Here is a 26,471-nt window from a genome sequence, read left to right on the forward strand (position 1 = left end):
GTGTATGTACAAACTTTACAAATCCTACAAACTCCCCTGTTTGAATCCCGTAAGGAAACAGTTGTTTTTAAAACAGCATGTGTTATTAAGACTTTATGACAGTAGATCATTCATCATTAGCTGCTAACGAGAACAATCCAGTGATTAGAAATGAGGAAATCCATTCATGTTGTGTGCTCGGGTGCACAGTGACTTCTGGACGGAACAAAGAGCTGGGAGTTGTTATGCTGGGAGCAAAGCCCCAGGAGCTACTGGGAGAACTATTGACATCAATTGATACATCAGACAGGGTCACTCCCACTGAGGATCAGGACTTGACTTCCCAAGTCTTGAACCAACAAGCACCTGAGGTGAAAGAAAGTGTTTAGCCTGCTGCTGTATACACAAATTAATCCGAATTTACTTTGTGTTGTTATTTCAATGCTCATGCAGACGAGAGCACAACACATTTTTGACAGTGATGACAAAATGAAAGATCTGTTGAATATGTTGATAATATCTGTATGTCCAATAATTGTTTTAATTGTATTTGTTTAACATCAAATCACAATAATAGTATCTACAGATATGTTAGATTTGGTTGTTATAATATAAAGAGAAAATATGAAAAATTATCTGGTGGCCAAACAATGTGATAATTATTGTACCGCAATTATCCGAATAATAATACAATCTGTTATAAATGAATAGCGATTAAATATATTAGACATGTTTATCGATTAGTTTGGCTTGATTTTGGTTTGATCATTTCTTTTTATGATGACTGAATCACTTCAACTATCGTGAATATCATCTCCACAAACATCTTCCCTCTGCATTACAGTCATTAGTGAGCTCAATCTTCAACATTCAACAATTAATATTCGAGTTGCAGTCGCTATTGTTTGAAGTACATACACAGAGGCATAGAAACTCCACCGCCCTCTAGTGTTTGGCGCTGTAATTGCAGATTGATAAAGTCTTGGGTCTGCGTTGACCTGTGTAAGTATGAACCAGTCTTGAAAAGTAAAATCAATCGTAAATATATTCATGCATTTACCTATTCATGCAAAGTGTTGGTAGGCTAATGGTTAGCTTTGATGCTTACAAGATGTTAATATGTTTTTTTTAATCGGACTGGTTGCATGCTAAATACATGCAATGACTATACATTCATGGAGTTATTATGTTTATGCAGCCCAAGAAAGAACGACTGTTGAGATCTGGTTTAAAAAACATCCAGACAGGTACTAACTTCTGAAATTCAGTCATTGAGTATCACCCGGGAAATTTCAATTCACGACAACCTGACTTATCATCCAGTTCTTTCCACATCACACTTGTGGAGTCATATGTGTATTACTAGTTATCATGTGCATACCAGGAGCCTTTATCCTTTTAATTTGAGTGTAGGAAATGTATGTTTTTAGATGCTTAAACTTGCTTTTTGGGCCATAAGGTAAAACCCATTCTCCTCTCGTCAGCCTGCTGTCTGTGCTCCCTGGCTGCAGAGTGGGAGCTGCATGTTACCACCACATGGCTGTTATCCAACTGGAGGCGCATGAGAGTGGTGCGCCTGGAGAGTGGAGTCGCAGTCGCAGGTTGTCCAGCGCCTGGTGCAAGATCCTTCTCCCGTCAACTGTGCCACGTCTGGGGTCTTCCTTTATTCAGACGGAGAAACTCAACCGAAACCACTTCAAACCCGGCGTGTATGCAGATTGTTCACCTTCCCCTCTGCTGACCCCTCTCTCCCTCTTTCTTCTCCTCCCCCTGTACAGGCTTAACCATCCTGCGTGTTTGTAAAGACGATTGTCAGAGCGCGGCGTCGCAAAGCCAAAAGGAGCTTTGCCACTGTTCCATAGGAGACTGGTGAGTTACCTCTCAGGTTAAATGTCTTGGATTTCATATGAATACTTTCATACCTAGTCACAATATCGTATAATTTTCTTGTTGCGTGTTATTCTAACTACTTATTAGGCTGCAGGCTCAGATGCTGTAGGAAGGCTATTGTGATTGGGTTGATTGATTAGTAATTAGCATACACTGTATTTCTGTAAAAGTTTTTATCATGAAGTCTTTTCATTCTTGATGCTGTAGTTGTTGAAGTTCACATTGAATAGAAGTTGGCTCTGTTGGAGTCTAATCTGTTTTGGTGGTAAAACATAATGTTTCTATTCTATTCTATTCCTGAATGCAAAGTGAATGGGGTATTATGGTTGATTTCACATTGCTTCGGGCTGATTAAAGACACATGCAGCTAGTCAGGGAAAATGAATTAGACTGTCTTCACTGTTTGTTTTGAACAAAAGTGGATTATATGGTGTCGCACCAAGGGGACACTCCTCTTCTCATTCACATAGTCCCAGGACACTCACTGTCTGGTAAAAGTCTCAAGTCCTGGTAGGGCGGTCAACTTTAGAACAAAGCAACAACTTCTATTTGTGTTTTATTTTTCCTTAATTTGTTTCTCAGCGGGCTGCTGGAGAGTCATGACAGCTGAGAAAAGTGGGCCGGTTATAAACGGTAAACCAGAGGATGGTAGGGATCCGGAAGGGTCCAGCTCCAGCCTCGAGCGGGTGGACTACAATGAGAGGGGCCAATGGAACAACAAGATCGAGTTTTTCCTGTCTGTGGCCGGAGAGATCATCGGGCTGGGCAATGTGTGGAGGTTCCCTTACCTCTGCTACAAGAATGGAGGAGGTAGAGATGTTTTCCTTACATTACAAGAGAATGATAATTAAAATGAAGTTAAGGACATTAGACAAGCTCCATGGCTGAAAGGAGGAAATGACAATGGTACCTGTAAGAAGGAACTCAGCTGATTATCTGTGATAAGATAAATGAATAAAATGCTGTGATTGTTAAAATGTCTACACAGCACTTTTCAAAGTAAGGACTTTCCTTTTGTGTTTTTTTTCCAAGTCTAAAATCGAGCAGTCAACAGAAGTTTCATGATAAAATGTCCTTTATTATTTTATCCATTATGCACAATCATGTAGTCAATAGAAGAGGTGGGTTCCATTACATTACATGTCATTTGGCTGATGCTTTTGTCCAAAGCGACTTACAATTAGTACACTCAACATTTATGAGGGGCCATTTTAGGGTTCAGTATCTTGCCAAGGACACTTCAGCATGCAGATGGGGAAGAGTGGGGTTTGAACCGGCAACCTTCTTGTTGGAGAACGACCACTCTACCCCCTAGGCCACACCGCCTCATGAGACTGCATGCAGAGTATGGTTCCAGGTCAGGATCAAAAAGGTCATCCTGCTGTGTGTGTGTGTGTGTGTGTGTGTGTGTGTGTATGTGTGTGTGTGTGTGTGTGTGTGTGTGTGTGTGTGTGTGTGTGTGTGTGTGTGTGGCATCAGTTCATCTGAATTCATCCCTGCAGGAATTATGTCTGAAGAAGTGAGTTTTTCTTTTTAGGTCAAATCATATCTTGAACTTTTGTGCCCTCGGACTTGCAGATCTAGTAACGATTCCACGCTCGTCTCGCCCGATGTCACCTGGGTTGGGCTACAGCCCCCCCTCCCCCGCTGCAAGCCTCAAAGGATGACCACTATAGATAATGGATGGATGGATGAATAAAGTTGTATTCATGTCGTGTATTTATTTTCTTCTGTGTGCACAAAGGTGCGTTCTTCGTGCCGTATGTCATCTTCTTTGTGTGCTGCGGTATCCCTGTGTTCTTCCTGGAGACGGCCCTGGGTCAGTTCACCAGTGAGGGAGGCATCACCTGCTGGAGGAAAGTCTGCCCGCTGTTTGAGGGTAAGAGGAGACAACACGTCATATTATTCACACTCAGGATTAAAGAGACAAGTAGAAAGAAGTCGTCCTGATGATCTCGCTTCTCGCAAACATCTACATTAAATATTATTCTATCATTTGTTGGGTTTTACCAGTTTCTATCCGCAGGTGTCTTACTGACATTTTATTTGCATTGTTCCAAATCATAACATATATTATCTCAAGTCCCTTCACAAAGCGAGGTGGAGTCAAATCTGTTCACCTGCAGAATCTTTTCATCTGTCACTTTTTTGTGTTTACAGGTATCGGTTATGCGACGCAGGTGATTGAAGCTTATCTAAACGCGTACTACATAGTGATCCTAGCCTGGGCCATATTCTACTTCTTCAACTGCTTCACCACCGAGCTGCCCTGGGCTGCTTGTGGACACTATTGGAACACAGGTGAGGGAATATAGGATAAGACAGGAACATCTTCATACAACCACAAATCACCATATTCACCCTCTTTGTTTCACGAGAAAAGGAAGACGACAACAAAGAAATGCAGTCAGATCTTGATGTATTGTGTCTGAGTGTTTACCCGCCTAAATAATACCTTGTTGTTGTGCTTCCATAGAGAACTGTGTTGACGATTATGGAGGAAATTCCACAAACATCACAAACATCAACGCAACTTCTCCAGTCATTGAGTTCTGGGAGTGAGTAAATTTTATCATCTCTATTTGTATTCCACTTCACTTTCATCCTCTCTTACATCTGCCATTATTCATAAAAAAAAAAAAAAAAAAGCTCTGTTTGCTAAGTCACATTAAAAACACATAATAATGCCTTTTTTGTCTCAACACGTATAAAATATGAATGAAATGTCATTGATCATGAATAGATGCTTTGTTGGTTTAACATGTCAACTCCTGTTTAGGAAAAATAATCCAACACATCATTGAAAAGCTGAGCTGCCGACGGCTCCACACTGTTTCACAGACCCCACCCATTCTCTAACCTTTCCCCCATTAATTAGTCAGCCCTTTTCATATTTGTGTGGCAGCAGGCCCTGTGAGGCCAGCTGTCTCCCAGCTAGAGCCATGTGTGTGGCAGCCAATCAGGCCGTGTCAGTGTGTAATGCTGACCACACTTCCTGTCTCACTGCCAGCGGCTGTGTTTACACTGCTCCGTCTCAAACCTCATCTTCATCCCACTGGTGAATCTTCTCAAACGACACATTTGTGTTGTGACGATTGAATTGAAATTATCTTATTTATTATTGCATTTCAACAGAATTAATCTAACAGTGATTTAAAAGTGGGCAACATAAACATAAAAAGAGACAAACAAGTCTGACCAACGTGTTGTTGGCACATACAGAAACTAACTGAGCCTTGTTCAGTCTGTGCCAGGACACACTTGTGTTTGTACTGTAAATGCAGCACACAGCACAAACAGCAGAGCTATGTGTTAGACAAGTGGCATTTAGCCATCTGTATAGATTTGTATATTTTATTTCATCTTTACTTTTTTATTTCACTAGCTGAGTCTGAACAGGGAGTATAGATACTAAGTGATGTGTGTGTAGGATGAAAAGCATCACTAAATAGTTTATACATCTTTTGCACATCTGTGAAATTACATCAAAGCTGCATCGAGGAATACATCAAAAGCCCGAGATTACAAATCTGACTAAGAAAGAAATCCTGTATTTGCACCTGTATTTATACATTTGAAAACATTACAAATACTTTAAAAAGTACTTACTATTACTGTTAATGCAAAAAAAGTGATGATTCTTTGGTAAAAGTGGCTTAACAAGTTATTTGATTTGTTTTAGAAAATGTATGTGACCAGGATGACAAGAAGATTTTTCCATTCACCCTGAAAACGTACACATAAACGTAACAATATGTCAGCAAGTCGTAAACAAGAGATTGCGTATATTTACACACATTAGTGTTCACAACTTGCCCCCTCGTCTGACCAGGAAGGGACCTTGGACGGGGGGTGGTGGTGGTGAGTGTGGGGCGGTAGTTGGACCCAGCCTGTGGCCGGCCACCAAGAACATGTCATGACGATCAATGGCTGGTCAGGAGCTGCGGGGGTGAACTCCGTGGCACAGATTTGGCAGCACCTTGTAACTCTGTGGCTCCGACTCTCGCTTCTCATCCTCCATCAATGCTGTTGCCTGGCTGTGCTTCAGCAAACGGGAAATTAACCGTTGATCCGCCACCATTCTGCGAATTACAACACACCCAAATATTGAACCTAACAACAATCTGGGCTTTAATGTTTTGCTCTGTACCTATTGCTCTATGTGAACAATTGCGCTTACTATCAGATCCCGTCGGCCTGAACACTCCCATGGTTTTTTCTCGTGATTACCATGAGCCTAACTATGCACAACAAAATTCCCTCAAGCCAAACTGTAAGTTAGTAATCATCTGTGTTTTCTGCGCCCAAACAGACGCAGAGTGCTGAAGATATCAGATGGTATCGAGCACATGGGGGGGGTGCGTTGGGAGCTGGTGATGTGTCTGGCCCTGGCCTGGTTCATCTGCTACTTCTGCATCTGGAAGGGACCCAAGTCAACTGGCAAGGTAAGAGACAGTAATTCATGCTTACTAGTATGTATGTGTGTGTGTGTGTGTGTGTGTGTGTGTGTGTGTGTGTGTGTGTGTGTGTGTGTGTGTGTGTGTGTGTGTGTCTGTGTGTGTGTGTGTGTGTCTGTGTGTGTGGGGGTGAATCTGAGGGGTTGCAGCGAAAAGTGAGAGCCTCCTGTTTGTATTGTATCATGATTTCAAATGATGGACTGATGGTTAATGATACTTTATGTGTAATGTGTACTGTAACCACATCATCCAACTCATGATGGAGGAATCTGTCCTTGAATTCGTGTCATTTTGAATGTGTCTGCATGTTTTTTTGGTGCTGCCGCCAGTTTTTCTTTCACTGGAGCAACTTTACAAACTGAAGCAGCCACAAGATACAGCTTTTCTACACCTTATCCCCAAAACAACTTCCTCACGTGCACCCTCCTGCAAGACTGTACCACCCGCCTCTACCTTTTCTCCACTTTAGGGTTCTCTCCTCGAGACTCCTCTTGCCGCCTTGAGATATGAAGTCTGCACCTGAGAAACTCCCTCAGATCCAATGAGCAGTTACAGAGGTAGAGTGAGAAAAAGAGGGAAGCAAGAGGGTAAAAGGAGGAGAAGTGTGTGAGGAAGAAAAATTAATGGGTTTGCACATGACAGGGTTGAAAAAAGAGCAGGCAGCGATGCCTATATCTCTCTGAAGTGTCTTTTGTGTGGCTGTGAAGTAAGAGGGGGAGAATGCTTCTTCATGGCCGGGCTTTAGCAGCTGGTCCAAGATTGATTCCTGTATTCAGTGAGGGAAAGGAGAGTGTTCATGAGGAGCATGCAGAGTGTATCCTCAGCCTCTGCTGCCTCTGCCTCTCTCTCTCTCTCTCCCGCTATGAGAAATTAACCACAGCTCAGAGAGAGAGCGAGAGCGAGAGTGAGAGAGAGAGAGAGAGGTGCTTTTCTTCTCCTCAGACCCAAGAGCCCATTCAGTTCCGACTCGGCTGAGCTGTTTGCTTTTGTTGTTTGCCGGCCATTCTCACATTTAAGCCGCCCCGTTAGATTTACGGAGAGGCAGGGGCGAGTTTGACCAGTAAATTTGTGGTGGCTTTAAATGTTTGCCCGTGGTGAGCTGGAGGGAGCATGTTGAGACTCGGGACGTTCACGGAGAGATTGAATATTATTGTTCTTTAGATCCCAGGAGGAGGTGGGGAGAAAGAAGGAGAGGAGGTTTAGCATGTGTAATCGTTTTATTTGACAAATTAATGGAGGGATCTGTTGGGCAGGAGACAAGTTTTCCCACAGTTTCCCTGTAGGCCACACTGGGATTAACAGACTTTAGAGACTCAGGTTCTATAGTTCATGATATTTAAAGCAATGGGTCTTGTTCATGTGGCACTCAAACTTTTTTGTCCACACAAAGGAATTTGGTTAAGAAGCTCAGAGCTGCAAAGCTTCCATTCATAAAACCACAGCCTGAAGTTGTACAGTAGTGTGAGCAGTGGTGTGGGCCTGCGTGCATTAGTGTGGGTTCAGGCCGACGTGTGGGAAGGGTTAATCTTATCTGTAGTATCTACACACCCATTTTTTATTTTGTGAATGAAGGTTTGTGTGAGTGTGTGTTTGTATGTGTGCGTTTACTCGTGCACTCCTGTGCATGCTTCAAAGAGAAGCACATTTTCCCACACTGCCAGCATCACTCCTCTGGGCTTCTCCTGTTTAGGAGACGGGGCCAGAGGAGCCTTCTTTTCTTTTCAGTCCCCTGGCCCGGCTCTGTTCTGTCCTGTTCTATCCTCTATTGGACTTTGACTGGATGCCAGCGAACCGGGGGGATGTATGTTGCCCGCCTCTGCCTTCCAAGAGGCCAGGATTTTTCTTCAAGGGGTTTCTAAGGGTCTTGAGATGTGGAGCACAATTTTGCAGCTCCTGAATAGTTTGATGGTTAGCAAGCGCTAGCCACTGTAAAGAAGCGGCTGTATATGTAGTGTTGAGTTAACGGCAGTGCTACCGTGCTCTACATGACACATTACTAAATGATTATATGTCTTTACATTGGTATTGTTATATCTGATTCCAGGTTTGTTATTAGCCATATGACCCATGTCAGATTCTATATATAATACATTTATATGCTGGATTCAAAAACACAACGCAGCAATTTCCCATTTTAAAAGTGGATATGACAACTCAGGATCCCCTGGCCCATAACATCCTTTTGTGTCCTGACACTGATTATGTGGTAAACCCTACAGTATATACGACTGTATCTATTAACAGCCATCACTGAAATCCCTGTTTTACTATGTTCCTGTAACCGTATAGTTCAATTGGATCTTGGTACAATTATATTTTCCACTTTTGACTCTTATCAATACATAATTAGATATTGAATAGTGTCACCTTTTTAATGAAACAAGAATGAAACAAGTGGTTTTTTTACATGGTCTGAACAAGGCAATAACTCAAAACCCTAATACTGAGCAGTTATTTTACTGCAACCTTTTTCCTCCGATTATATAAATTCTGTCAATCCAATGTCGTCATGATAATGTGAAGTGATTGGATACGTTGGTTAGAACCCAATATTAATTACAGGCCCCAAATATAACACTTCTCTGGTGTTCTGTTTGAAGTTATAATATCTTTAAAAGGAAAAAAATTCAGGTTTTATTTCTTCCCTCTTGAGATCAAGCAAGAACAGGATGTTATTTATCCATCCCTGAGCCTCTGTTCTGTAAACATGTGCACGGCACAGGGTGGCCATGTCACTGCCATTTATAAACATACATCTTGCATACAACACTGAGCTATTAAAGTAATTCACAGATTCATGTTTTTATTTTAAACATACATGTAGAAGAGACAGAGAATCCTCAAGCCATCTGTGGATGGCACACATACTGCCACATTAGTGAAATGTCGGACCCTGATGGGTAGCTCACAACTTATCTAACCTTGGACGTATGGAGGTTGTCAGGCAGAGGGTCAAGTCAGCCTCTAAATATGTTGGATGCCTGTTAATGTGTATTTAAAGACATTTAAATTTGTGGAAAAAAATTGATTAGAAAATAAATCAAAAATTTAAAAAAATTTAAAAAATTGTCTAATCAACCAAACATTTCGCGACCCCCCTGCAGTACCTCCGCGGACCCCCTAGGGGTCGCAGACCCCCTGTTGAAGACAGAAAGTCACAGAAATCTCACTTTTTACAACATAGGATCTTTAAGCTCTAAGAAGTATTGACAATTACTAATCGTCAACTGTGTTTTTCTATAATCTGTACACAGACCTGTGAATATTGTGTGTCCACAGGTTGTATACGTGACAGCTACCTTCCCTTACGTCATGTTGTTGGTCCTGTTGATCAGAGGAGTGACGCTGCCAGGAGCATGGGAAGGCATCAAGTTCTACCTCTACCCAGACATCTCACGGCTCTCGGACCCTCAGGTAGGTCTCAACGATCGGTGTTTGTCTTCCGCTGCTACAGAAGTGATAATCCTTCAAAATTAATTGACAGCATATACATAATGCCACCGAAGGGTAAGGGAAGTGTTTATCATAGCTATTGTGATACTGGGGCCACCTGCGGGCAGTTTTACATTCAAGCTCCTATTATGTTTAATAATGTGCTAGGATGTCATCATTTATGAGAGTAACCAGAAAGACAGTCAGGATTACAGAGGACATGCTATGTGTCCCCGAGTGGAGTGTAAATACGTCTTTGCATTCAGAAGAAAAAATGTGCTTGTGTCACCAAAACCCTGCATTTGACATTTGAAATATTCACACACACACACCGGTGAGCTTTGATGCGTATCGGTAATTGCAAGTGTCAGTGTTGCAGGAGGGAATAAGATCCTTGCCTGTAGATTCCATACATCACGTCTTTAAAAACAGCTCTTCACTGTGGGCGGTATTACTTTTCTTGCTAATGGTGGCAGGTTGGCTTTGGAAATACAAGTCCAGACATTGAGGCCTGGTGATACCGACATGGTGTTTTTGAGGGAGGGATTCTTCATGTTAAAGACACTGTACTACATGATAAACTGTGCATATATTACATGTTTGAAGCATGAACTCAGTAAATCCAGGGTCTGTACTTACTCATTTGTTTCAAGTTGTTCCTGTGTCCTTAACTTGTTATTCCAACAGGAAGCTGGTTGCAGCATTTTGATTATTTGTTCTGTTGACCTGGTATTATTATATTGTGCTTTAACTCTGACTGTACTAAATCAGGAGAGGTTAAAAAACTCAGGGAAATGCATAGAAAGCCCTGCCTCACACCCACCTGTGTGGAGCTGAGAAGCTGCCAGGTGGTGTTGCTGTTACTGCGAAGAAATAAGGACTCTACTTTTAATATGGAACCATGATATATCCTAGCAGTCAAACACTTCCTGTCAGTGACGAGATAAGAAAAACAAATACAGAGCTCTGAGAACCTGGAGGGGTGGAGATCTCAAGATTTAAGGTTAATAGAGGTGGTGCATTAACATAAAAGTCGTAGAGACGGAGCAGACTCCTTGACCTCGTTTGGCAAAAGGCAGACAGCTCGGGGTCGCTAGGCAACAGTGCCCTAGAAAATGTCACTGGATGGGGTGTCATGACAACGTGAATTGAAATAGATGAAGAGTTTGAGGGAGGAGGAGAGAAGAGATGGGAGCGGATGGATGTTTAGATAGATAGATAGATAGATAGATAGATAGATAGATAGATAGATAGACAGACAGACAGACAGACAGACAGACAGACAGACAGACAGATAGATAGATAATTAGATGTATGGATAGATTTAATGTAGTTTGGTGATCATATCCTTTGTTTCTTTACAGTACAACTCGTAATTTTTACAACCTTGAGTGTACGAAAAAAAATTTCAGTATCATTTCAGAAGATAAATGCTAAATATGACAAGTTCACCCACAGTGAAAAGCTTTAAATCCTGAGTTAGGAACCAAACAGTAATGCACTTACCTGACACACAACTTTAGTGTGATGCCATAGTTTTGTAATCATGCGTATACGAATTGTGCGTTTATAAAATCATTAGCTCTTGTCCAATTTGCACATTTGACACGGTCTGAACACCTGAGACGCCATCGATGTGATAACGAGCAAATGTTGCTGCCTCTGAAATAACCAAAAATCTGGTGGGACTGTAACGGTACATGCAGACTAGTCAGAGGGTTCCACACAACTTGTTTAGCCGAGCAGCTCCTGGTGTTAAAAACATATAGTGTCATGCCATGATATAATGTAGCATCAATATTTTATAAAGCCTAAACGTAAACTCTGTACTTTTTTTTAGCTACATAAAAAAAAAAGTCAATTCCCAACCATGCAGGAAACGCAAGTAGGGTGAATCAGGTAACAAGGTGTAAAGTCACACAATAAGGGGGTAAACTCTTGCATTAGTGATTTTAGTAAAGTAAGAAAAAGAGAAACTGTGATGAAGATGGATGGTGACGAAGTGAGAGTAAAAAGGGGGAGTGACAGAAAAAAAGACACAAACAATCTGAGGCACAGAGCGACTGAAGGAGGGCGATAAAGAAGTGCTGCTTAGCAGATGAAGACATTACTTCTGACACCAGTGTTAAATCAGCTTCCTCGCGGACAATCAGGGCTCTGTTCCGTCCAGCAGGCTGTGTGTGTGTGTGTGTGTGTGTGTGTCTGTGTCACCCCCTCTTTTCACACCCCTAAACTTCATCATGCCTTCCCTCTTCCCTTTCTCCTATACCTTTCTCTCTCTGGTCGTTTCTCTCCTTCTCTTTACACATTTCCACTACCTAACCATCACTGCTGTCTTTCCATATGCTTCATGCCTCTTTTCTCCAAACGTGCTAAAAAGAATTTTGGATAGTAGAGCTTTGGACACATCTCTAAACGTAACACAGACATTATCACCCCTGTACTCTATGGAGCTTTACAGTGTGGTTTTACAGACCATAACTTTAATGTTTTTATCTCACTGTTTTGCAAAGAAAAAGCCTAGTTACTGAACATAGTGAAACATGTAGCAGCTGCTTCAAAGACAGATGTGTTTGTCAGGGTTACAGGAGAGAGCTGGAGGTCACCACGCACAGATTGTCAGCTGGGATTTGCTTCAGCCACCATTTCTATTCCTGTCAGATAAACACAGTCAACTGAAGATTTTCAGAAACATCCTGCTCAGAGGAAGCAAATACTTTGAATATGACAAAATTGGGTTAGGGTTAGGGTTAGGGTTATCTGATGTAATATTTCACATCAGCACAGAACAATTCACTTGCTGTGGAAGCAAAAATGTGCTTTGCTATTTTGGACATTTCAGTGTGATGCTACTTTGACTTTCACTTTGACACATCATTTTTTGTTTCACTCAAAATAGCTTGATGACTATCAGGTGTAGATTAAATATCATTCATTGATTAGTGTCTCAGAAATAAAGTAGTGAGTAAAATCTAGTTTATTCATCTCAGCTGAATTTCTAAATGCTGCACTTATAAAAAAAGAAAAAAAGGAAATGTCTTCCAGCTTTCACACTGTAGAAAAGTTTCCTGAAGCCACAGTCTCAACACAACCAAACACAAGCCGACCAAATTAGGCACAACATCAACAAGTGATTCTCTCGGGGCCTGGGCCTTTAAGGCTTCACCGCTCGGTGCGGCTATCGGCCGAGGGCGAACTAAAGGGAACATTAATGAACATTAGGAGAGAAAGGCCCGTTCTCCCACAGGAACAGTCCTGTGTTTGTGAGGTCACAGAAGTTACCGTGGTTACTCCCAGGAGGGAGCGAAGACCGTGCGTTTGTTAATTGTTCCTCGGGGGGGAAATGAGATTAGTGGCTGAATGGTGATGTGAGAGAGTTTTCAAAGAGCCATGCTGCATTAAGTTTGAATTCGCTAGCACCCCATGCTACGCTGTGGGTTCTAGGATCCTGTGCTGCTCTACAAACTAGTTTCCTAATGCACTTTTAACTGTTGTCTCATTCAGGAATCGTGCATGTGTCCATTAATAAAACTCCTCTGTTTAGATATTATACCTAAATACATTATAAACTGGGATACCAGAGATTATTATAATCATTATTGTGTCTCTTTACCTGTTCTTATCACCAAATATTTATCAATAAGTTGTTGTAAAATGATCTCCCTAACCAGGATGCAGTGGTGGTTTAGAGACTCTGTATTTAGAACAACTTGAGTATATAAACTTTAAGCAGCTATAAACTTCTTTCCCTGTTCATCAGATTTACACGATGCCTCTCAAATCACTGCCATTACTTTTTGTTAAGTTTTAAATGTAATTTTGAAATCATTTGATCGCAAATTAAATTGAATTCCCCTCTCTGCTCACTATTCCACTATACTGACAAAACGCTTTCAGTCAAACAAGTAAAAAATATAAAGCTGTCCATCGTTAATCCTCATCTAACAGTTGAAAGGGATGAAGTTAGTGAAGCGTTATGTGAATATTTAGGCACTGGGAGACTGCAGCTACTTTCAGGATGTTAATCCATGATTCATGCTGCTCCACCGTGTGCCTCTCAGAGGGGGAAGAGAACGGTTGAGCTGAGCCATAATTTCATTACCAAGACAGTGAGATGATGAAAATCAGGTAGACGAGGGGTAACAAAAGAAATGTGGGCTTTCATTAGACCTCTTGCCATATCGTGGTAATCGCTTGTAAATGGGAAAGCCTCCTCTATTCATTCTCATACTGAAGTTTAATTAATTTTAAAAAATGGCACAAAGAAATGTTATTGTCAATGATAATAGGCTGAGGAGCAAAATAGTGGAGATTAAACTTTAAGCTGGATTAAGAGCATGAGAAATGATCAGATGCTGTAAAAGTTTCTGAAACTTTGATTCGTTCAAGTGTGTGTCTGTATAGTCGTTTTTGTACCTCTTTGGGACCTTTTACAGCATATGGGGACCAACACTTGGTCCTACTGGGGCAAAATGTGATTTCTGAGGTCCTGGTTAAGGTTAGAGGTAAGATGTGAATATTGGTTAGGGTAAGGTTACAGTTAGGCAATAGTGGGTCTTGGTTAAGGTAAATGGGATGAGGTTTTGGTTAGGCTGTCCACATGGATTGAAGTCAATGAAGAATCTGTGGAAGGATAGCTGAACAAAACTGTGTGTCACAATACACACAAAAAAATTATTAAATTATTGCCAAACTGAGTTAAACAGGAACTCATCATGAATTCAATGTTCAAAAAGCCCAAAGTGTTCCAAAGTATTTATAATAAAAACATTATGAAGAGGTCCACAAAAGTCTTTAAAAGGCTTCACAGGAGCAGAACACCTCGTGGTTTACACACATACACATTTAACCTCAACCTCATCCTTGCAGGGACATTTGTTGCTTGTAATACTTCCCTTTCTTTCTGTATATTTTCTATTTGTATCTTAAATGTCAGTCTCTTCTATGGGGGTGAAAATAACAAAATAACCTAAAAGCAAAGAAACGTTGGAAGAAGAAAGCAGCTTCATCATGGAGCTCAGACATTTAAAGAATCTGTATCGAGCATCAATGAAGCCGTTGTTGATGGTCTTAATGAGCCAACACCTCACAGAAACACTTTTCTGTATGCTTACACACATATCAGTGTATGTAATGTGTCTTTGTGACTTTCACACCAGGTATGGGTAGATGCAGGAACACAAATCTTCTTCTCCTATGCCATCTGCTTGGGTTGTCTCACTGCTCTGGGAAGTTACAATTCCTACAACAACAACTGCTACAGGTAAGATTGTGGCTACATGTAGATGGATGGTTGGATGATAATGAAAGCCATCAATAGAGATACATGACCCTTTAAACACAAATAATATAAGAACAGAGGTAAAACCCATGGATAACCCTAACCCATAGATATCAAGACGGACATCCTCTCTCAACTTCCTCCCACAATCAAAATATGAAGCCAAAATATTCCAGAAGCCGCCATTTTGTGCCAGAGTCTGTGCAGTTGTGATTGGGGGATGAATACACATGCTTAAAGCATCAAATACCTAATTAAAATAAACCTAGTGGAAAAATTGAATTGTGACAAACATCAGTGTGATAAGAACTCCCTACAATGACATAAACCATCATCGATAAAAATGTATTAAACTTGTACTTTTTAGTTTGGTCCATGTCCCATCCATTAACATGGAGGAAGGATTCATATTTTTTAGTGCCACCAATCAGCAGGTGACAATCAGTACAGGTTGGCTTTACTTTTGGAAAGCTCTCTGTCATCCATGCAAAGTCTATGGTAAAACAGCAGTGGGGAAAGGGGATGCGTTTCCATCATTTTTGTAGTATTATAAGTGCCACCGGACCAGTAAGTGTGATCTCTGTCTCTTTCTGTCCTGCTCCCCAGGGACTGCATCATGCTGTGCTGTCTGAACAGCGGCACCAGCTTTCTGGCAGGTTTTGCCATCTTCTCTGTGCTGGGCTTCATGGCCTTTGAACAAAATGTTCCCATCGAAGCTGTGGCAGAGTCTGGTGAGATAATAGCAGACATGATCACGTTATGTTTCAGAATGAAAAATAACGAAATAAATAAGGAATATAAAAACCGTGATGTGGCCACACACTGGATCTAAAGCAGCAGCCAGACTGAATCTCTGTGCTTCCATCCACCACATTCTGTTACAATGGATAAACATACCCAGTTATATAAGTCCACACTCTTCACCTAGGCTCTTAGACCACCATGAATGATTTAGTGAATGTGACGGAGTGAGATATTTGAAATGTTTGTCTTGGAGTCTGGTGAGGGTAGTGCTTAATGTTTCAGATAATGTGTTTCCAAGGCTCCGTCACCAGATAGAAGTTATGAATTACACAAGAGCATTTTCTTTTGATCCAGTCCGATCTGATCTGATCCACAAGTACTTAGATAAGACACTGTGTCACTTTTGGGTTTCTGCTATTAAGTTTGCTAGTTTATTTCTTTTTAGTTTTTAAAAAAATGACGATAGAAATAAAATAACATGCCCTAGTCTGTCTTTTTATCAACTTACACAAAACATAGGGTTAGTGCTAAAGCTTTTAAAGTTTGATCTTGAAAGTGAGTGTTTTATGGTCTTGTTTATAACTAATATGTTTTAAATGTTGCTTGAAAAACCTGCACGTGGTCTTATGAAACTCCTGCTTTTGATTTTTTTGTGATGCAGGTCCTGGTCTTGCTTTCATTGCGTACCCCAAGGCTGTAACTATGATGCCTCTGTCTCCTCTTTGGGCCGGTCTCTTCTTTATAATGCTCATCTTTCTGGGCCTGGACAGTCAGGTGCGATTCACTGGTGTCATAATAATAATACTATTGATAAGATGATTTGGCTTTAAACAGAATAAATAAGTAAACAAATGAAAATAATGTAGAGATATGAAATGATGCTCCTTCCCATTTTTTTCGTAATATAGAAATGTTTTCGTTGCAGTTTGTGTGCGTGGAGAGTTTGGTGACAGCTGTGGTGGACATGTACCCCGAGACCTTCAGGAGAGGCTACCGCAGAGAATGGCTGATCCTCGGCATGTCAATTGTTTCATTCTTTATAGGTCTCATCATGTGTACAGAGGTAAGACTCACCTTTAGTCACATCATTACAGATAAAAGGTACCACATATGTGAATTGAACAGTACTGTTGGAGGACCAGTTAAATTAAAACACTCAACATGTTACTTTATATTTTTGACACTCTTTTAAACATATTTCTAATTTTGAAAGCCAGCATTGTTTTCTGGTTTGGTTTTTTCTCTTTAACTTAAATATTTACTCATTAGATTTCAGTTGTCAAAGGTCAAAGGTCATGGTGACCTTTCACAGTGAATAAACTGTATTCAGACTGAAACTACTGATTGGCAGAGGAATATAATCAAAGGATGGTAATTTTTGTTGCTAATACTTTCTAATAAGTAAAATTAAACTACTTTTTAAGGTAAGATGTAAGAAGTTAAGTACATACAACTGTAAACTTACACTAAGGATCTTTATATCTTCAGAGCAAGATTGTTTAAATCGCAAACATTCGAATCATGCCTTTTATTTTTTATGTAGCCATATCATCATCATCACCAGCACCACCAACAGCAGCAGCAACAGCAGCATCAGCTTCATAATCATCATAATCATCAACGTCATCATCATCATCATCATCATCATCATCATCATCATCGAAAGACAAGTCTGAGATGAAATCCATTCAGGTACTTTCAGATTATTGTCTCTATTCTTGGTAAATCAAATATATGAACCAGTCTAATAATAAATTAGAACGATGTGATTTGCTGCCTTCAGTTTTTCAGTTTTTCCATTGATCTCCTCCACTAGACATTTCAATTTAACCTAAAGTCTCAAAGTCATGTTATCCATCTAGAACGACATCTATCGCGCCTTCTATCCACTAAAAGCTTCTCATCTCTCCATATGCACGGCACTCATCCACCCCCACTGTCAACATACTGTACTCTAGTGGCCCATAATGGCTATGAAAAAAGCAATTTAATGCAATATTGAAGCCCGTTACTTCTCTCTGTTATATACAGATGCTTTGTGCCCATTTTCAGTCCCCACTACATTTGACCTCCTCTCCCACCCCCACCTGCACTCAAGGCTCTTGATACTCTGTATTCCATTCTGCCAGCAAAGAGCCATCATGAATACGATGTCACAAGAAGCCTGGAGTAGGATTTAACGCAGTTCAAAGGGTCTACTGGGAGTGTAGTGCGATACCTGGCTGAAAGAGTCAGTCAGTGAGACATTTTGATGATATTCTAAATTGTTTACCTGCAAGGTTTGAGCAGTGACGTCGCCTCAGATTCAGAGATAAAATATAATGGCCCTTTGGTGGAGGCAGAGAGGAGCAGATACATTATTTTGAGTGGAGGGAGCATACGGAGAGTAGATGATATAAATAAGAACATAACCACTGGTACTAAGAAATTATTTGAAGGAGCAGTGTGGCATTTTGGGAAAGTTTTGTCACTCCTACATATGCAGGCTTATTCAATGTCAGCAAGAAGAAAATGTAAATAACCTATAGTAGACAGCCCAACGCAGACCACTGAAGAACAGTCTCTCTTTTCAAAGAGCTGTTTAAACCCCCCAAAAAACACCAGAGATGTTTATTTTTATTGTATTGAACCCTAATTGTAAATAAATTAAAAGAAATATCAGAGCTGGGTGACACTGTGAATTTGTTTGATACACAAGCTTGTGTGATCGGTCCCTGACAGGCTAAATGAAACACACCCGATTCACTTCATATTCACACTCATCTAACTGCGTCTGATGCGTGTGTTGTGGCTGTGGCAGAAAACTGACCTTTGTCTTGTCCATCAGGGAGGGATGTACGTCTTCCAGCTGTTTGACTCGTACGCTGCGAGCGGAATGTGTTTGTTATTCGTGGCCATATTCGAGTCCATATGTATCGGCTGGGTGTACGGTAAGAGGAGGAACTCAGGTTTCAACACAACAAGAGATCTCAGAGCAGCAATGGTTTCTACATCTCACTCTTATCACTTCAGGGGAAACTCTCAGACATTTCATCACGGGAAGAAAACATGCAAATGCACAAATATAGAGTCAGGCTTTTTGTCATATTTCTTCTCTGCCCTCTGCTGGAGAACCGTCTCCATGCAGCATTCACAGTGCTGCACAAGGCACACAATTCATTTGACTGATGTTAAAACGATATTATGGTGTTATAGCATTGTGAGAATTTGTCATTCAGTATTTTTCCCAAGCAAACATTGTGTATTGCAGTGTGCACATTTAATGCATGGATTTAAATGTTTAATTTTATATTTCTATATTTAAATGTTTAATTTTGTAATTATTAAAATGTTATTTAAATTGTGTAAATTCAAATATTTTGAATATTTAAATTGCACATTTATCAAATGTTCTGCCAAATAATTTGACAACAAACCAAGTGACACTTCATCAGAAGTTTGGAACTGGATTTCCTCCCCGTCCAATCAGCAGCTCTGTTTAGATCATCCTCTGTCAAGAAGCATCAATCACCCAGGCGCGGCGCGTCCCATTGGGCAAGTCGGGCAGTTGCCCAGGGCCTCGGCCACCAGGGGGCCTCGTCGTATTTATGATTTTTTTCTTTATTTTTCAAATAAATCTCTCCTCATGTCCTCCTTCATTCAATATGAACCCAATAGCAAGACAGGCTTCATCGTACTTTCTTTTCAACTTGGTTTTTGAACACTGTGTCTTGTTTGTCACTGACCGGCTGCTTAACAGGAACGAGCTCTGATCTCACTCTGTGTCTCTGAGCGAATGTGAGAGGGCGGAGCCCCGGGGCCTGTGTGTGTGTGATGTCTGGGGACACACGCGCACACACTCGCCCGCACAACACTGTACAGCAGACCTGGGCATTGTACGGCCCCCGGGCCGCATCCGGCCCTTTGGCTGTCTGTGACCGGCCCGCGTGAGGTCAACGGAATATTAGGAATCACATGTAAATAAGTGAACATCATGCAGAGAATACAACAACATTTCTTTTATTTTGAAGGTGCCTTTTTTTAACATTTACCTGACGTACATCCTGAATGCCGCGAGCGGATGATGTGTTGGCGAACGGAGTTAAGAAGAGATGTGAGTTAGCTGTTAAAGTCCGCAAAAGTGTCAGCCCACGTTAAGAGAAGAAAGATAGAGTTTTTAACGAGACATGGACTGCTAAGTATTTATTTACTGAAGTCAATGGGAAAGCCGTGTGCTTAGTTTGTGGAGAAAAGATCGCTGTTTTTAAGGATTGCAATTTGAACCGCCACTACGAGACAAAGCACGGAGAGACTCTTACGGACGAAACGTAACGAGAAGGATCGAGGACATCGGTCATGAAAAACCTGGAAAAGTCATGGAATTGTTAAATGTTTATTTTCCAGTCCTGGAAAAGTGCTTGAAAAAAATCCCAAAAGTTTTGGAGAAGTCATGGAGATTTGTTATATTCATATTTTCATGTCGTTCATTTACGCTGAGTTTTAATTAATTCAAATGCTTTTAAAAGAAATACGCTCAAAATATAAGTAGGCATACTATCTCATACTAATGGAAATGTTCGGTGGGGAAGCAGGTGAGATAATGCACTACGCCAGGGAAGTGTAGATTTAACCATGCTTGGCTACAAATGGAAAAGTACATGCCATGTGTTACAACAGACGTCAATCAAACTATTGTCTCACTCATTTGTGTAATTCAAGGTTTACTTATATGCTTTGAAATTCTCATTGTTATCTTAAATACTAAATTTAGTCTCTTTTGCATGTGTATACTCTGAGATCTCACAAAATGTTTGGTCATGGAAAGTTGGTTTAAAGATATTGAAAGTCATGAAAAAGTCATGGAAATCCATGGGTTAAAAATGTGTATGAACCCTGTGTATTACATCAGGAGGTGTTGTGTAAGTCAGTGCTAAAAATGAATCATTACTGATGTTGTAACTAAATTAGTTAACTTTATCAGGGCAGGAGCTGAATCACAGACAGTTTGTTGCACTTTTGGAGGAGCATGAGACTGAACATGGGGACGTAGGCTACCACACAGCTGTCAGATGGCTCAGTCTGGACAAAGTGCTTAAAACAGTATGGGACCTGAGAGCAGAGATTCAAGAGTTTTGTGAAAAGAAAGGCAAGGACAGCCCAGAGCTCTCAGATGCAGACTGGATGGAAGATGAGGTAAATAGAGAGTTTAATTCTGCGTGGACAGATTAATTTGCTTTCACTGCCAACAATGCAACGATGCAGGTGTATGACAATTCACCATACATTGTCATACACCTGTATGCTTGATATGTGGCGAGGAATTAGCAAACAATAAGAAATGTCATGTTGAAAGACATTTCCAGAGCGAGCACACAGCATCTGCTGAAAAGTACCAAGCTGGAGATGAGCAAAAAAGTGTTCTGTGTTTCATTTAATTCAAAGTAGGCCTACACATGTATTATGTTCTCCTCTTCTTAAGAGTTTGGTGTTTTCCTTTTTTATAACAGGTTAAAATACCAGTTAAACAGTTTTTTTATTGTCGTTCTATAATTCAATAAATGCAACAACCTATAGTTTTTATATATATTGTATAATTATATATATAACTTTATAACCTGTGTTATCAAATATTTGTTTGGCTCCAGGCAGATTTAATTTGGGGGAAGAGGGGGCAAAATGGCTCTTTCGATAGTAAAGGTTGACTACCCCTGGGTTAGTATGACACAAACACTAACTCACTCACTCACATGTCTCCCTTTCTCACACACACTCACACAGACAAGTCTCCATTTCACACACACTTATTTAATCACTTTCTCTCTCTTTCTCTTTCTCTCTCTCTCTCATACACACGCACATAGTCAAAATAGATTTTTTTTTGGGGGGGGGGGGGGGCCTCAAAATTGTTCTTTGCCCAGGGCCTCCAATTAGCCAGAACCGCCCCTGCAATCACCTCGTTATTTCTGACGATCCGTGCAGAGACTCTGAGTGACGCTGATTTGCGTTTCAGGTAGTGACAGATTCTACACGAACATCGAGGACATGATTGGCTACAAACCTGTCTTCTTCATCAAATGGTGCTGGATGATCCTGACCCCGGGCATCTGTTCTGTGAGTGCACGTCAAACACAACATCAACAGAAAACAACTCATCGTGCAGATGATCACATTGGTGATGAGGAACAGAGACAGTCTTAGTTTTTATCTATTATATGGTAGAATAAAAGTATCTTTTTCAATCCTGTAATGTGACTCAGTTTAGTTGTTCCCTTTAGCAGTTGTCATATGGCCAGTAAAATTAGAATATACAGTTTTGGGATTTATATTTTTCTAATTACAAAAACACTAGGACAACCTGTATATCACATGATCAGCTTTGATTGATACCTGCTTTTAATGGAAACTATTACACATTACACATTTATGAATTTAACAACTGCTTTGGATTTTTCCACATGAAGGCTTTGTAGTGTATGAAAAAGACCCTTGGACTTACCTTTACCAGATCAGTATTTATTACAGCATAACACTGATTCTGAATTCAAAGTACGCACCGGGATGTTTATTTAATTATCAGAGGCATTTCTTTCTTATTATATAAATAGAATGTTCTGTTTGTTTGCCACAGGCGATTTTCCTGTTCTTCCTGATTAAATACAAACCGCTGAAGTACAACAACGTGTACACCTACCCTGACTGGGGCTACGGTATCGGCTGGTTCATGGCCATGTCCTCGATGGTCTGCATCCCCTTGGGGATGATCTGGATGATCTGGAAGACTCCTGGCACCTTCTCTGAGGTAATGAATTTGTCTAGTTTATTGTAATACTTCTATTTCTGACTAGAGTAAATATAGTTGGAGGAACAATGGCCTCTAACCAACCCTTATAGTTTCTTATCCAAAAGAAAAAAATACCCCCATTCCAAACCATCGACTGTTTGTACAGATGGACGACACATCTCCAAATCTTTGCCATGTACTTGATGTCCACTCTGCTACCATGGAGGAGACAGGGTTTATGACCTATACAGCCGCCAGCCACCAGGGGATATTCAAATGGCTATTTTTCCTCTTTACACACAAGAACCAATGCAACACGTTGTGTTTCCTCAGACTTTCACTTATTCACTATGTAGCCATCTTCAGTCACAAGAGCCTTTGGTTAAATGAACCCCAACTCTTCCCTGTTTTGTGGAACAGCAACCCCCCTCCCTCTTCTCTGACCTAATTCATCAGACATGGTCTTAATTTTTACCCTTTGTCAAACAACATATAAAAAACAGGTTTGAGGCTTCGTTGGGTTAGAACATGGTATTCAGGATCGGACCTTCTTTTTGCATTAGCGACTGCAAATTGGTCCGTACTCTGGCAGGGTTGTCGTCCCAGGCAAAAATACTATAATACAAAGCCTGTGACTGGTGTTTACATACTTTCTCTTCCGAAACAACCATAGACAATGTTAGCAGGTGTTGTATTGTCAAACTCGCATTGCTGCATTGCCTGAAGGAAGCAGCTGCTGTATCTCTCCCCACAGACTTTTATCAGAGGGATTATGACACAGTTAGATGATCTCCTGTTATTGCTTGAGGGGCGGATCAAATACACAAATTGCAAGCTCCTGATATGGGATGATTGGTCGTGGCCTCCAGCCTTTGATCGACCTGAGGCGTGATGAAAAACAGAAGAATGATATCAGTGACGTTTTGGTCATATCTTGAATGGAGTCCACATGGCAGAAGGACATAGACTAGGGTTCCGTAGAAATCTTGGTGCCTAGATTAAATTCCAGTGGCCTACCTACATTTATGTAAAGCTTTATGTCTCTTATACCAGTATTATTTGCCTGCTTTAATATGAAAGGGGCATGTTTTGGGATTGTCCATCCATCCGTCCATTAATTTTGTGAACACAATATTTCAAGAATGCCTTGGAGGAATTTATTCAATTTGGTACCATTGTTTTGAGATGATGTTCACTTATGAATCCCAGATTACCTGGATAGATTTTGGGGTTAAAGGTCAAGGCCAGGGTTGCTTCACAAAAATGTTTGGCCTCTTGAACATGATATCTCAAGTCTGCCTTCAGTGGACTGTTTAGATGTTTAGATGTTTAGATGTTTAGATAGATAGATAGATAGATAGATAGATAGATACATAGATACATAGATACATAGATACATAGATAGATCAGAATTAATTAAAGAAAATATTTGCTGGCAAAGACACATTTTCATTTCAGGCATATGATGTTTTTGCTCAATGCTGCTACTAGAAGAAATTAATTGTGGTGTGATAATAAGAGTGAACCTGTTTTCTCTTTCTCTCTCTGCAGAGAATAAAGAAATTAACGACTCCCAGCAAAGATCTGAAAATGAGAGGGAAACTCAACGCCCTCAGTCCCTACGCTGCCAACGACGCAAAACCCAAGGTTGATGGGAAAGTCTCCACCATCTCAGAGAAGGAGACGCATTTCTAAGCGAACCCCCGACCGAGCGACCGCGCTGCCTGACGTCTCGACAACAAGTCCGACAGCCGAAAACTACAGCAAACAACAACAACAACAACAACAACAACAACCATATCCACTGCTACATAAAACAGGAAATTCAAAAAATGACTCGGAGTGTTATCTTTGTTTTGTAAAAAAAAAAGAGCAAAGGGAAACATTGTCACATTATTTTTTAGACTGCTTCTGTTTTGTACAAACTTTGATTAACACATTTATTGTTTCATTTAATATTGTCACTAAAGCAGCTGTTTTCTTTCTTTTCTAACAATAACATTTTAAACTCAGTTTGTGGTTGAAACTTGTCCTGGTACCGTGTCAGTACTGGTCACACTAGTGTTTGTGCCTTTAGAACAATACGTGTTGTGTTGTTAAAAGCCTTACACTGTACATTTATTGACAAAGTGCTGTGTTTCTCTATTAGGTAGGTACCCAAATGTGACTTTCTAAGATGTAGCAGCTTGGGGACCATTCTACATAGTTTAGTGTGTTAAGAGAGGATACGTCAGCAAGTCTTAGTGCTGAGGTAAAGAAAAGGCTTAGAGTTGTACATTAAGACCTAAGATATTGAAATCTTGGGAACCAACAGAGCCAGCTGTGACTGTGATGGCTGCAGATCTTTTTCTGGCCTTTAGTCATTCTCCTGTACTTGAATTCAGCGTTGTTGCTAGGCAACGTAAGCAAAAACCTCTGCTGACTGGATGTAATTGAGTGATATTAATAGGTCATTGTTCATCAACTTATTGGACCCCTCAGGGCTTTGCAGATTTCCATGGCACCACTCTTTCTAAACGTCTTTGCTCCAGAGGTTTACAGACATTTTTAAAGGATTTAAACACTGAAGATATCTTTAATTTGACATCTGTTAGGTTTGAGGTGAAAATCTTACCATGGCTGCCAAAAGCAGCTAGCGACTCGCAGGCTGAGTCTCAAACACACCTCTCTTTCTCCAGCTGCCCTCCTATAAGTCGTGGATATCCGTCATTTCACAGTAATTATGCTGAGTCTAACACAGAGTGACAGACAGACATGCCTCCACCCCGAATTGTTTTATTTCCTGCTCCGCCTGTAGAGGAGATGACGGATGCCCATAAGATGAGCTTTTCAAAACCCATCTGTCTTCTTATCCCTGCTCTTTTTATTCTGTCCCCTTCTCTCTTTTCTCTCCCTGATGCTCTGCTTGTCCACCTCCTTCAACTCTTTCCACTTCTGTCTTTGACTGTTTTTAATCCCATGGAAAGCTTGAACGAGGTCTTGTATAAAACCAAGATGCCACCGAAGGCTTTGTATCTGGATATCAGGAATAGTCTGATTGATTCTTTGACCTTTCCAATGTCATTGTGAAACTGAACCCCCGGCTTTTAACTTTTCTGTCGCTGTTGGAGTGAAGCCTCAGTCTGCCCCTGTCATTCATGTCCTTGTGGTTAATTGACAATGAGCTGGTCTCATTGCTCCGATCGATCTCAGTCCATCACGGCCGATCAGCACTGGAAGGACTCGTCCTTCCGCCCCTTCCTCGCCTTTGTCCGCCTTTCTCGCCTCCTTTCCTTTCTTTTCCTTTGTCCTTGTGTCCTGATGAAAATGCAATCTGACGAGAGCATCTGAGGGGGTGAAACTTGAAAACTTGATCTCGTTACAGTTTTTCAGGAGGAGGCAAAGAAAGCAAGGGAATAATGAGGAACTGATGAGCTGAGGAAGTGTGTGATCGAGGAAGTAATGAGGGAAAGCGAGGAAGTTTTGGGTGACTGGAGCCCCTCCTGTCTGAGCTGTGACATCCTCTTAAACATGTGATTGGTCCCTGTGGTGCAGTTGCATTGTGGCGTTATCACCTCCTCACTGATGTTTGTGCAAGTTAATCTTCGTTTGCGTTTGGGAATTATAGCCTGCTCTTTAACACTGATTATGATGATGTATATTTTTACATCTCTTTCTAGAAACCTATGGTCTATTTCTTGCGATGGAAAAGAATTTGCTGTAATAAAATACGTCTTTTGTTTTGACTTTTGATATGCCGCTCAAAAGATGTTGTTATAGAAATATAATGAAAGGTGTTTTACTGGTTTGTACTATTCTACACGCATTCTGCTATTCACAGGACACGTGAACGGTCTGCTTACTCATTTTTAAGAATAAATATGGTAAAGAAAAACTGAGTGTCGACTCTGGTGTTGGTTATTTGACTCAATCTTACAACTGAGCTGTG

General features: G+C 40.8%; 1 protein-coding gene across 1 annotated transcript; it reads left to right on the top strand.

Moving 5' to 3' along the window:
- Positions 1-2,468: 2,468 nt before the first annotated feature.
- On the top strand, positions 2,469-24,238 carry slc6a11b (solute carrier family 6 member 11b). Its single transcript, XM_053443069.1, has 14 exons — positions 2,469-2,679; positions 3,614-3,748; positions 4,030-4,170; positions 4,346-4,427; positions 6,182-6,314; positions 9,606-9,740; positions 14,918-15,021; positions 15,646-15,770; positions 16,445-16,557; positions 16,709-16,846; positions 18,611-18,713; positions 21,773-21,873; positions 22,391-22,561; positions 24,095-24,238. Exons 1-14 carry the CDS (start codon positions 2,469-2,471, stop codon positions 24,236-24,238), a joined length of 1,836 nt encoding a protein of 611 aa, XP_053299044.1.
- Positions 24,239-26,471: the final 2,233 nt, after the last annotated feature.

This window comes from Pleuronectes platessa, chromosome 2 (genome assembly GCF_947347685.1).
Source record: "Pleuronectes platessa chromosome 2, fPlePla1.1, whole genome shotgun sequence".
Taxonomy (NCBI): Eukaryota; Metazoa; Chordata; class Actinopteri; order Pleuronectiformes; family Pleuronectidae; genus Pleuronectes; species Pleuronectes platessa.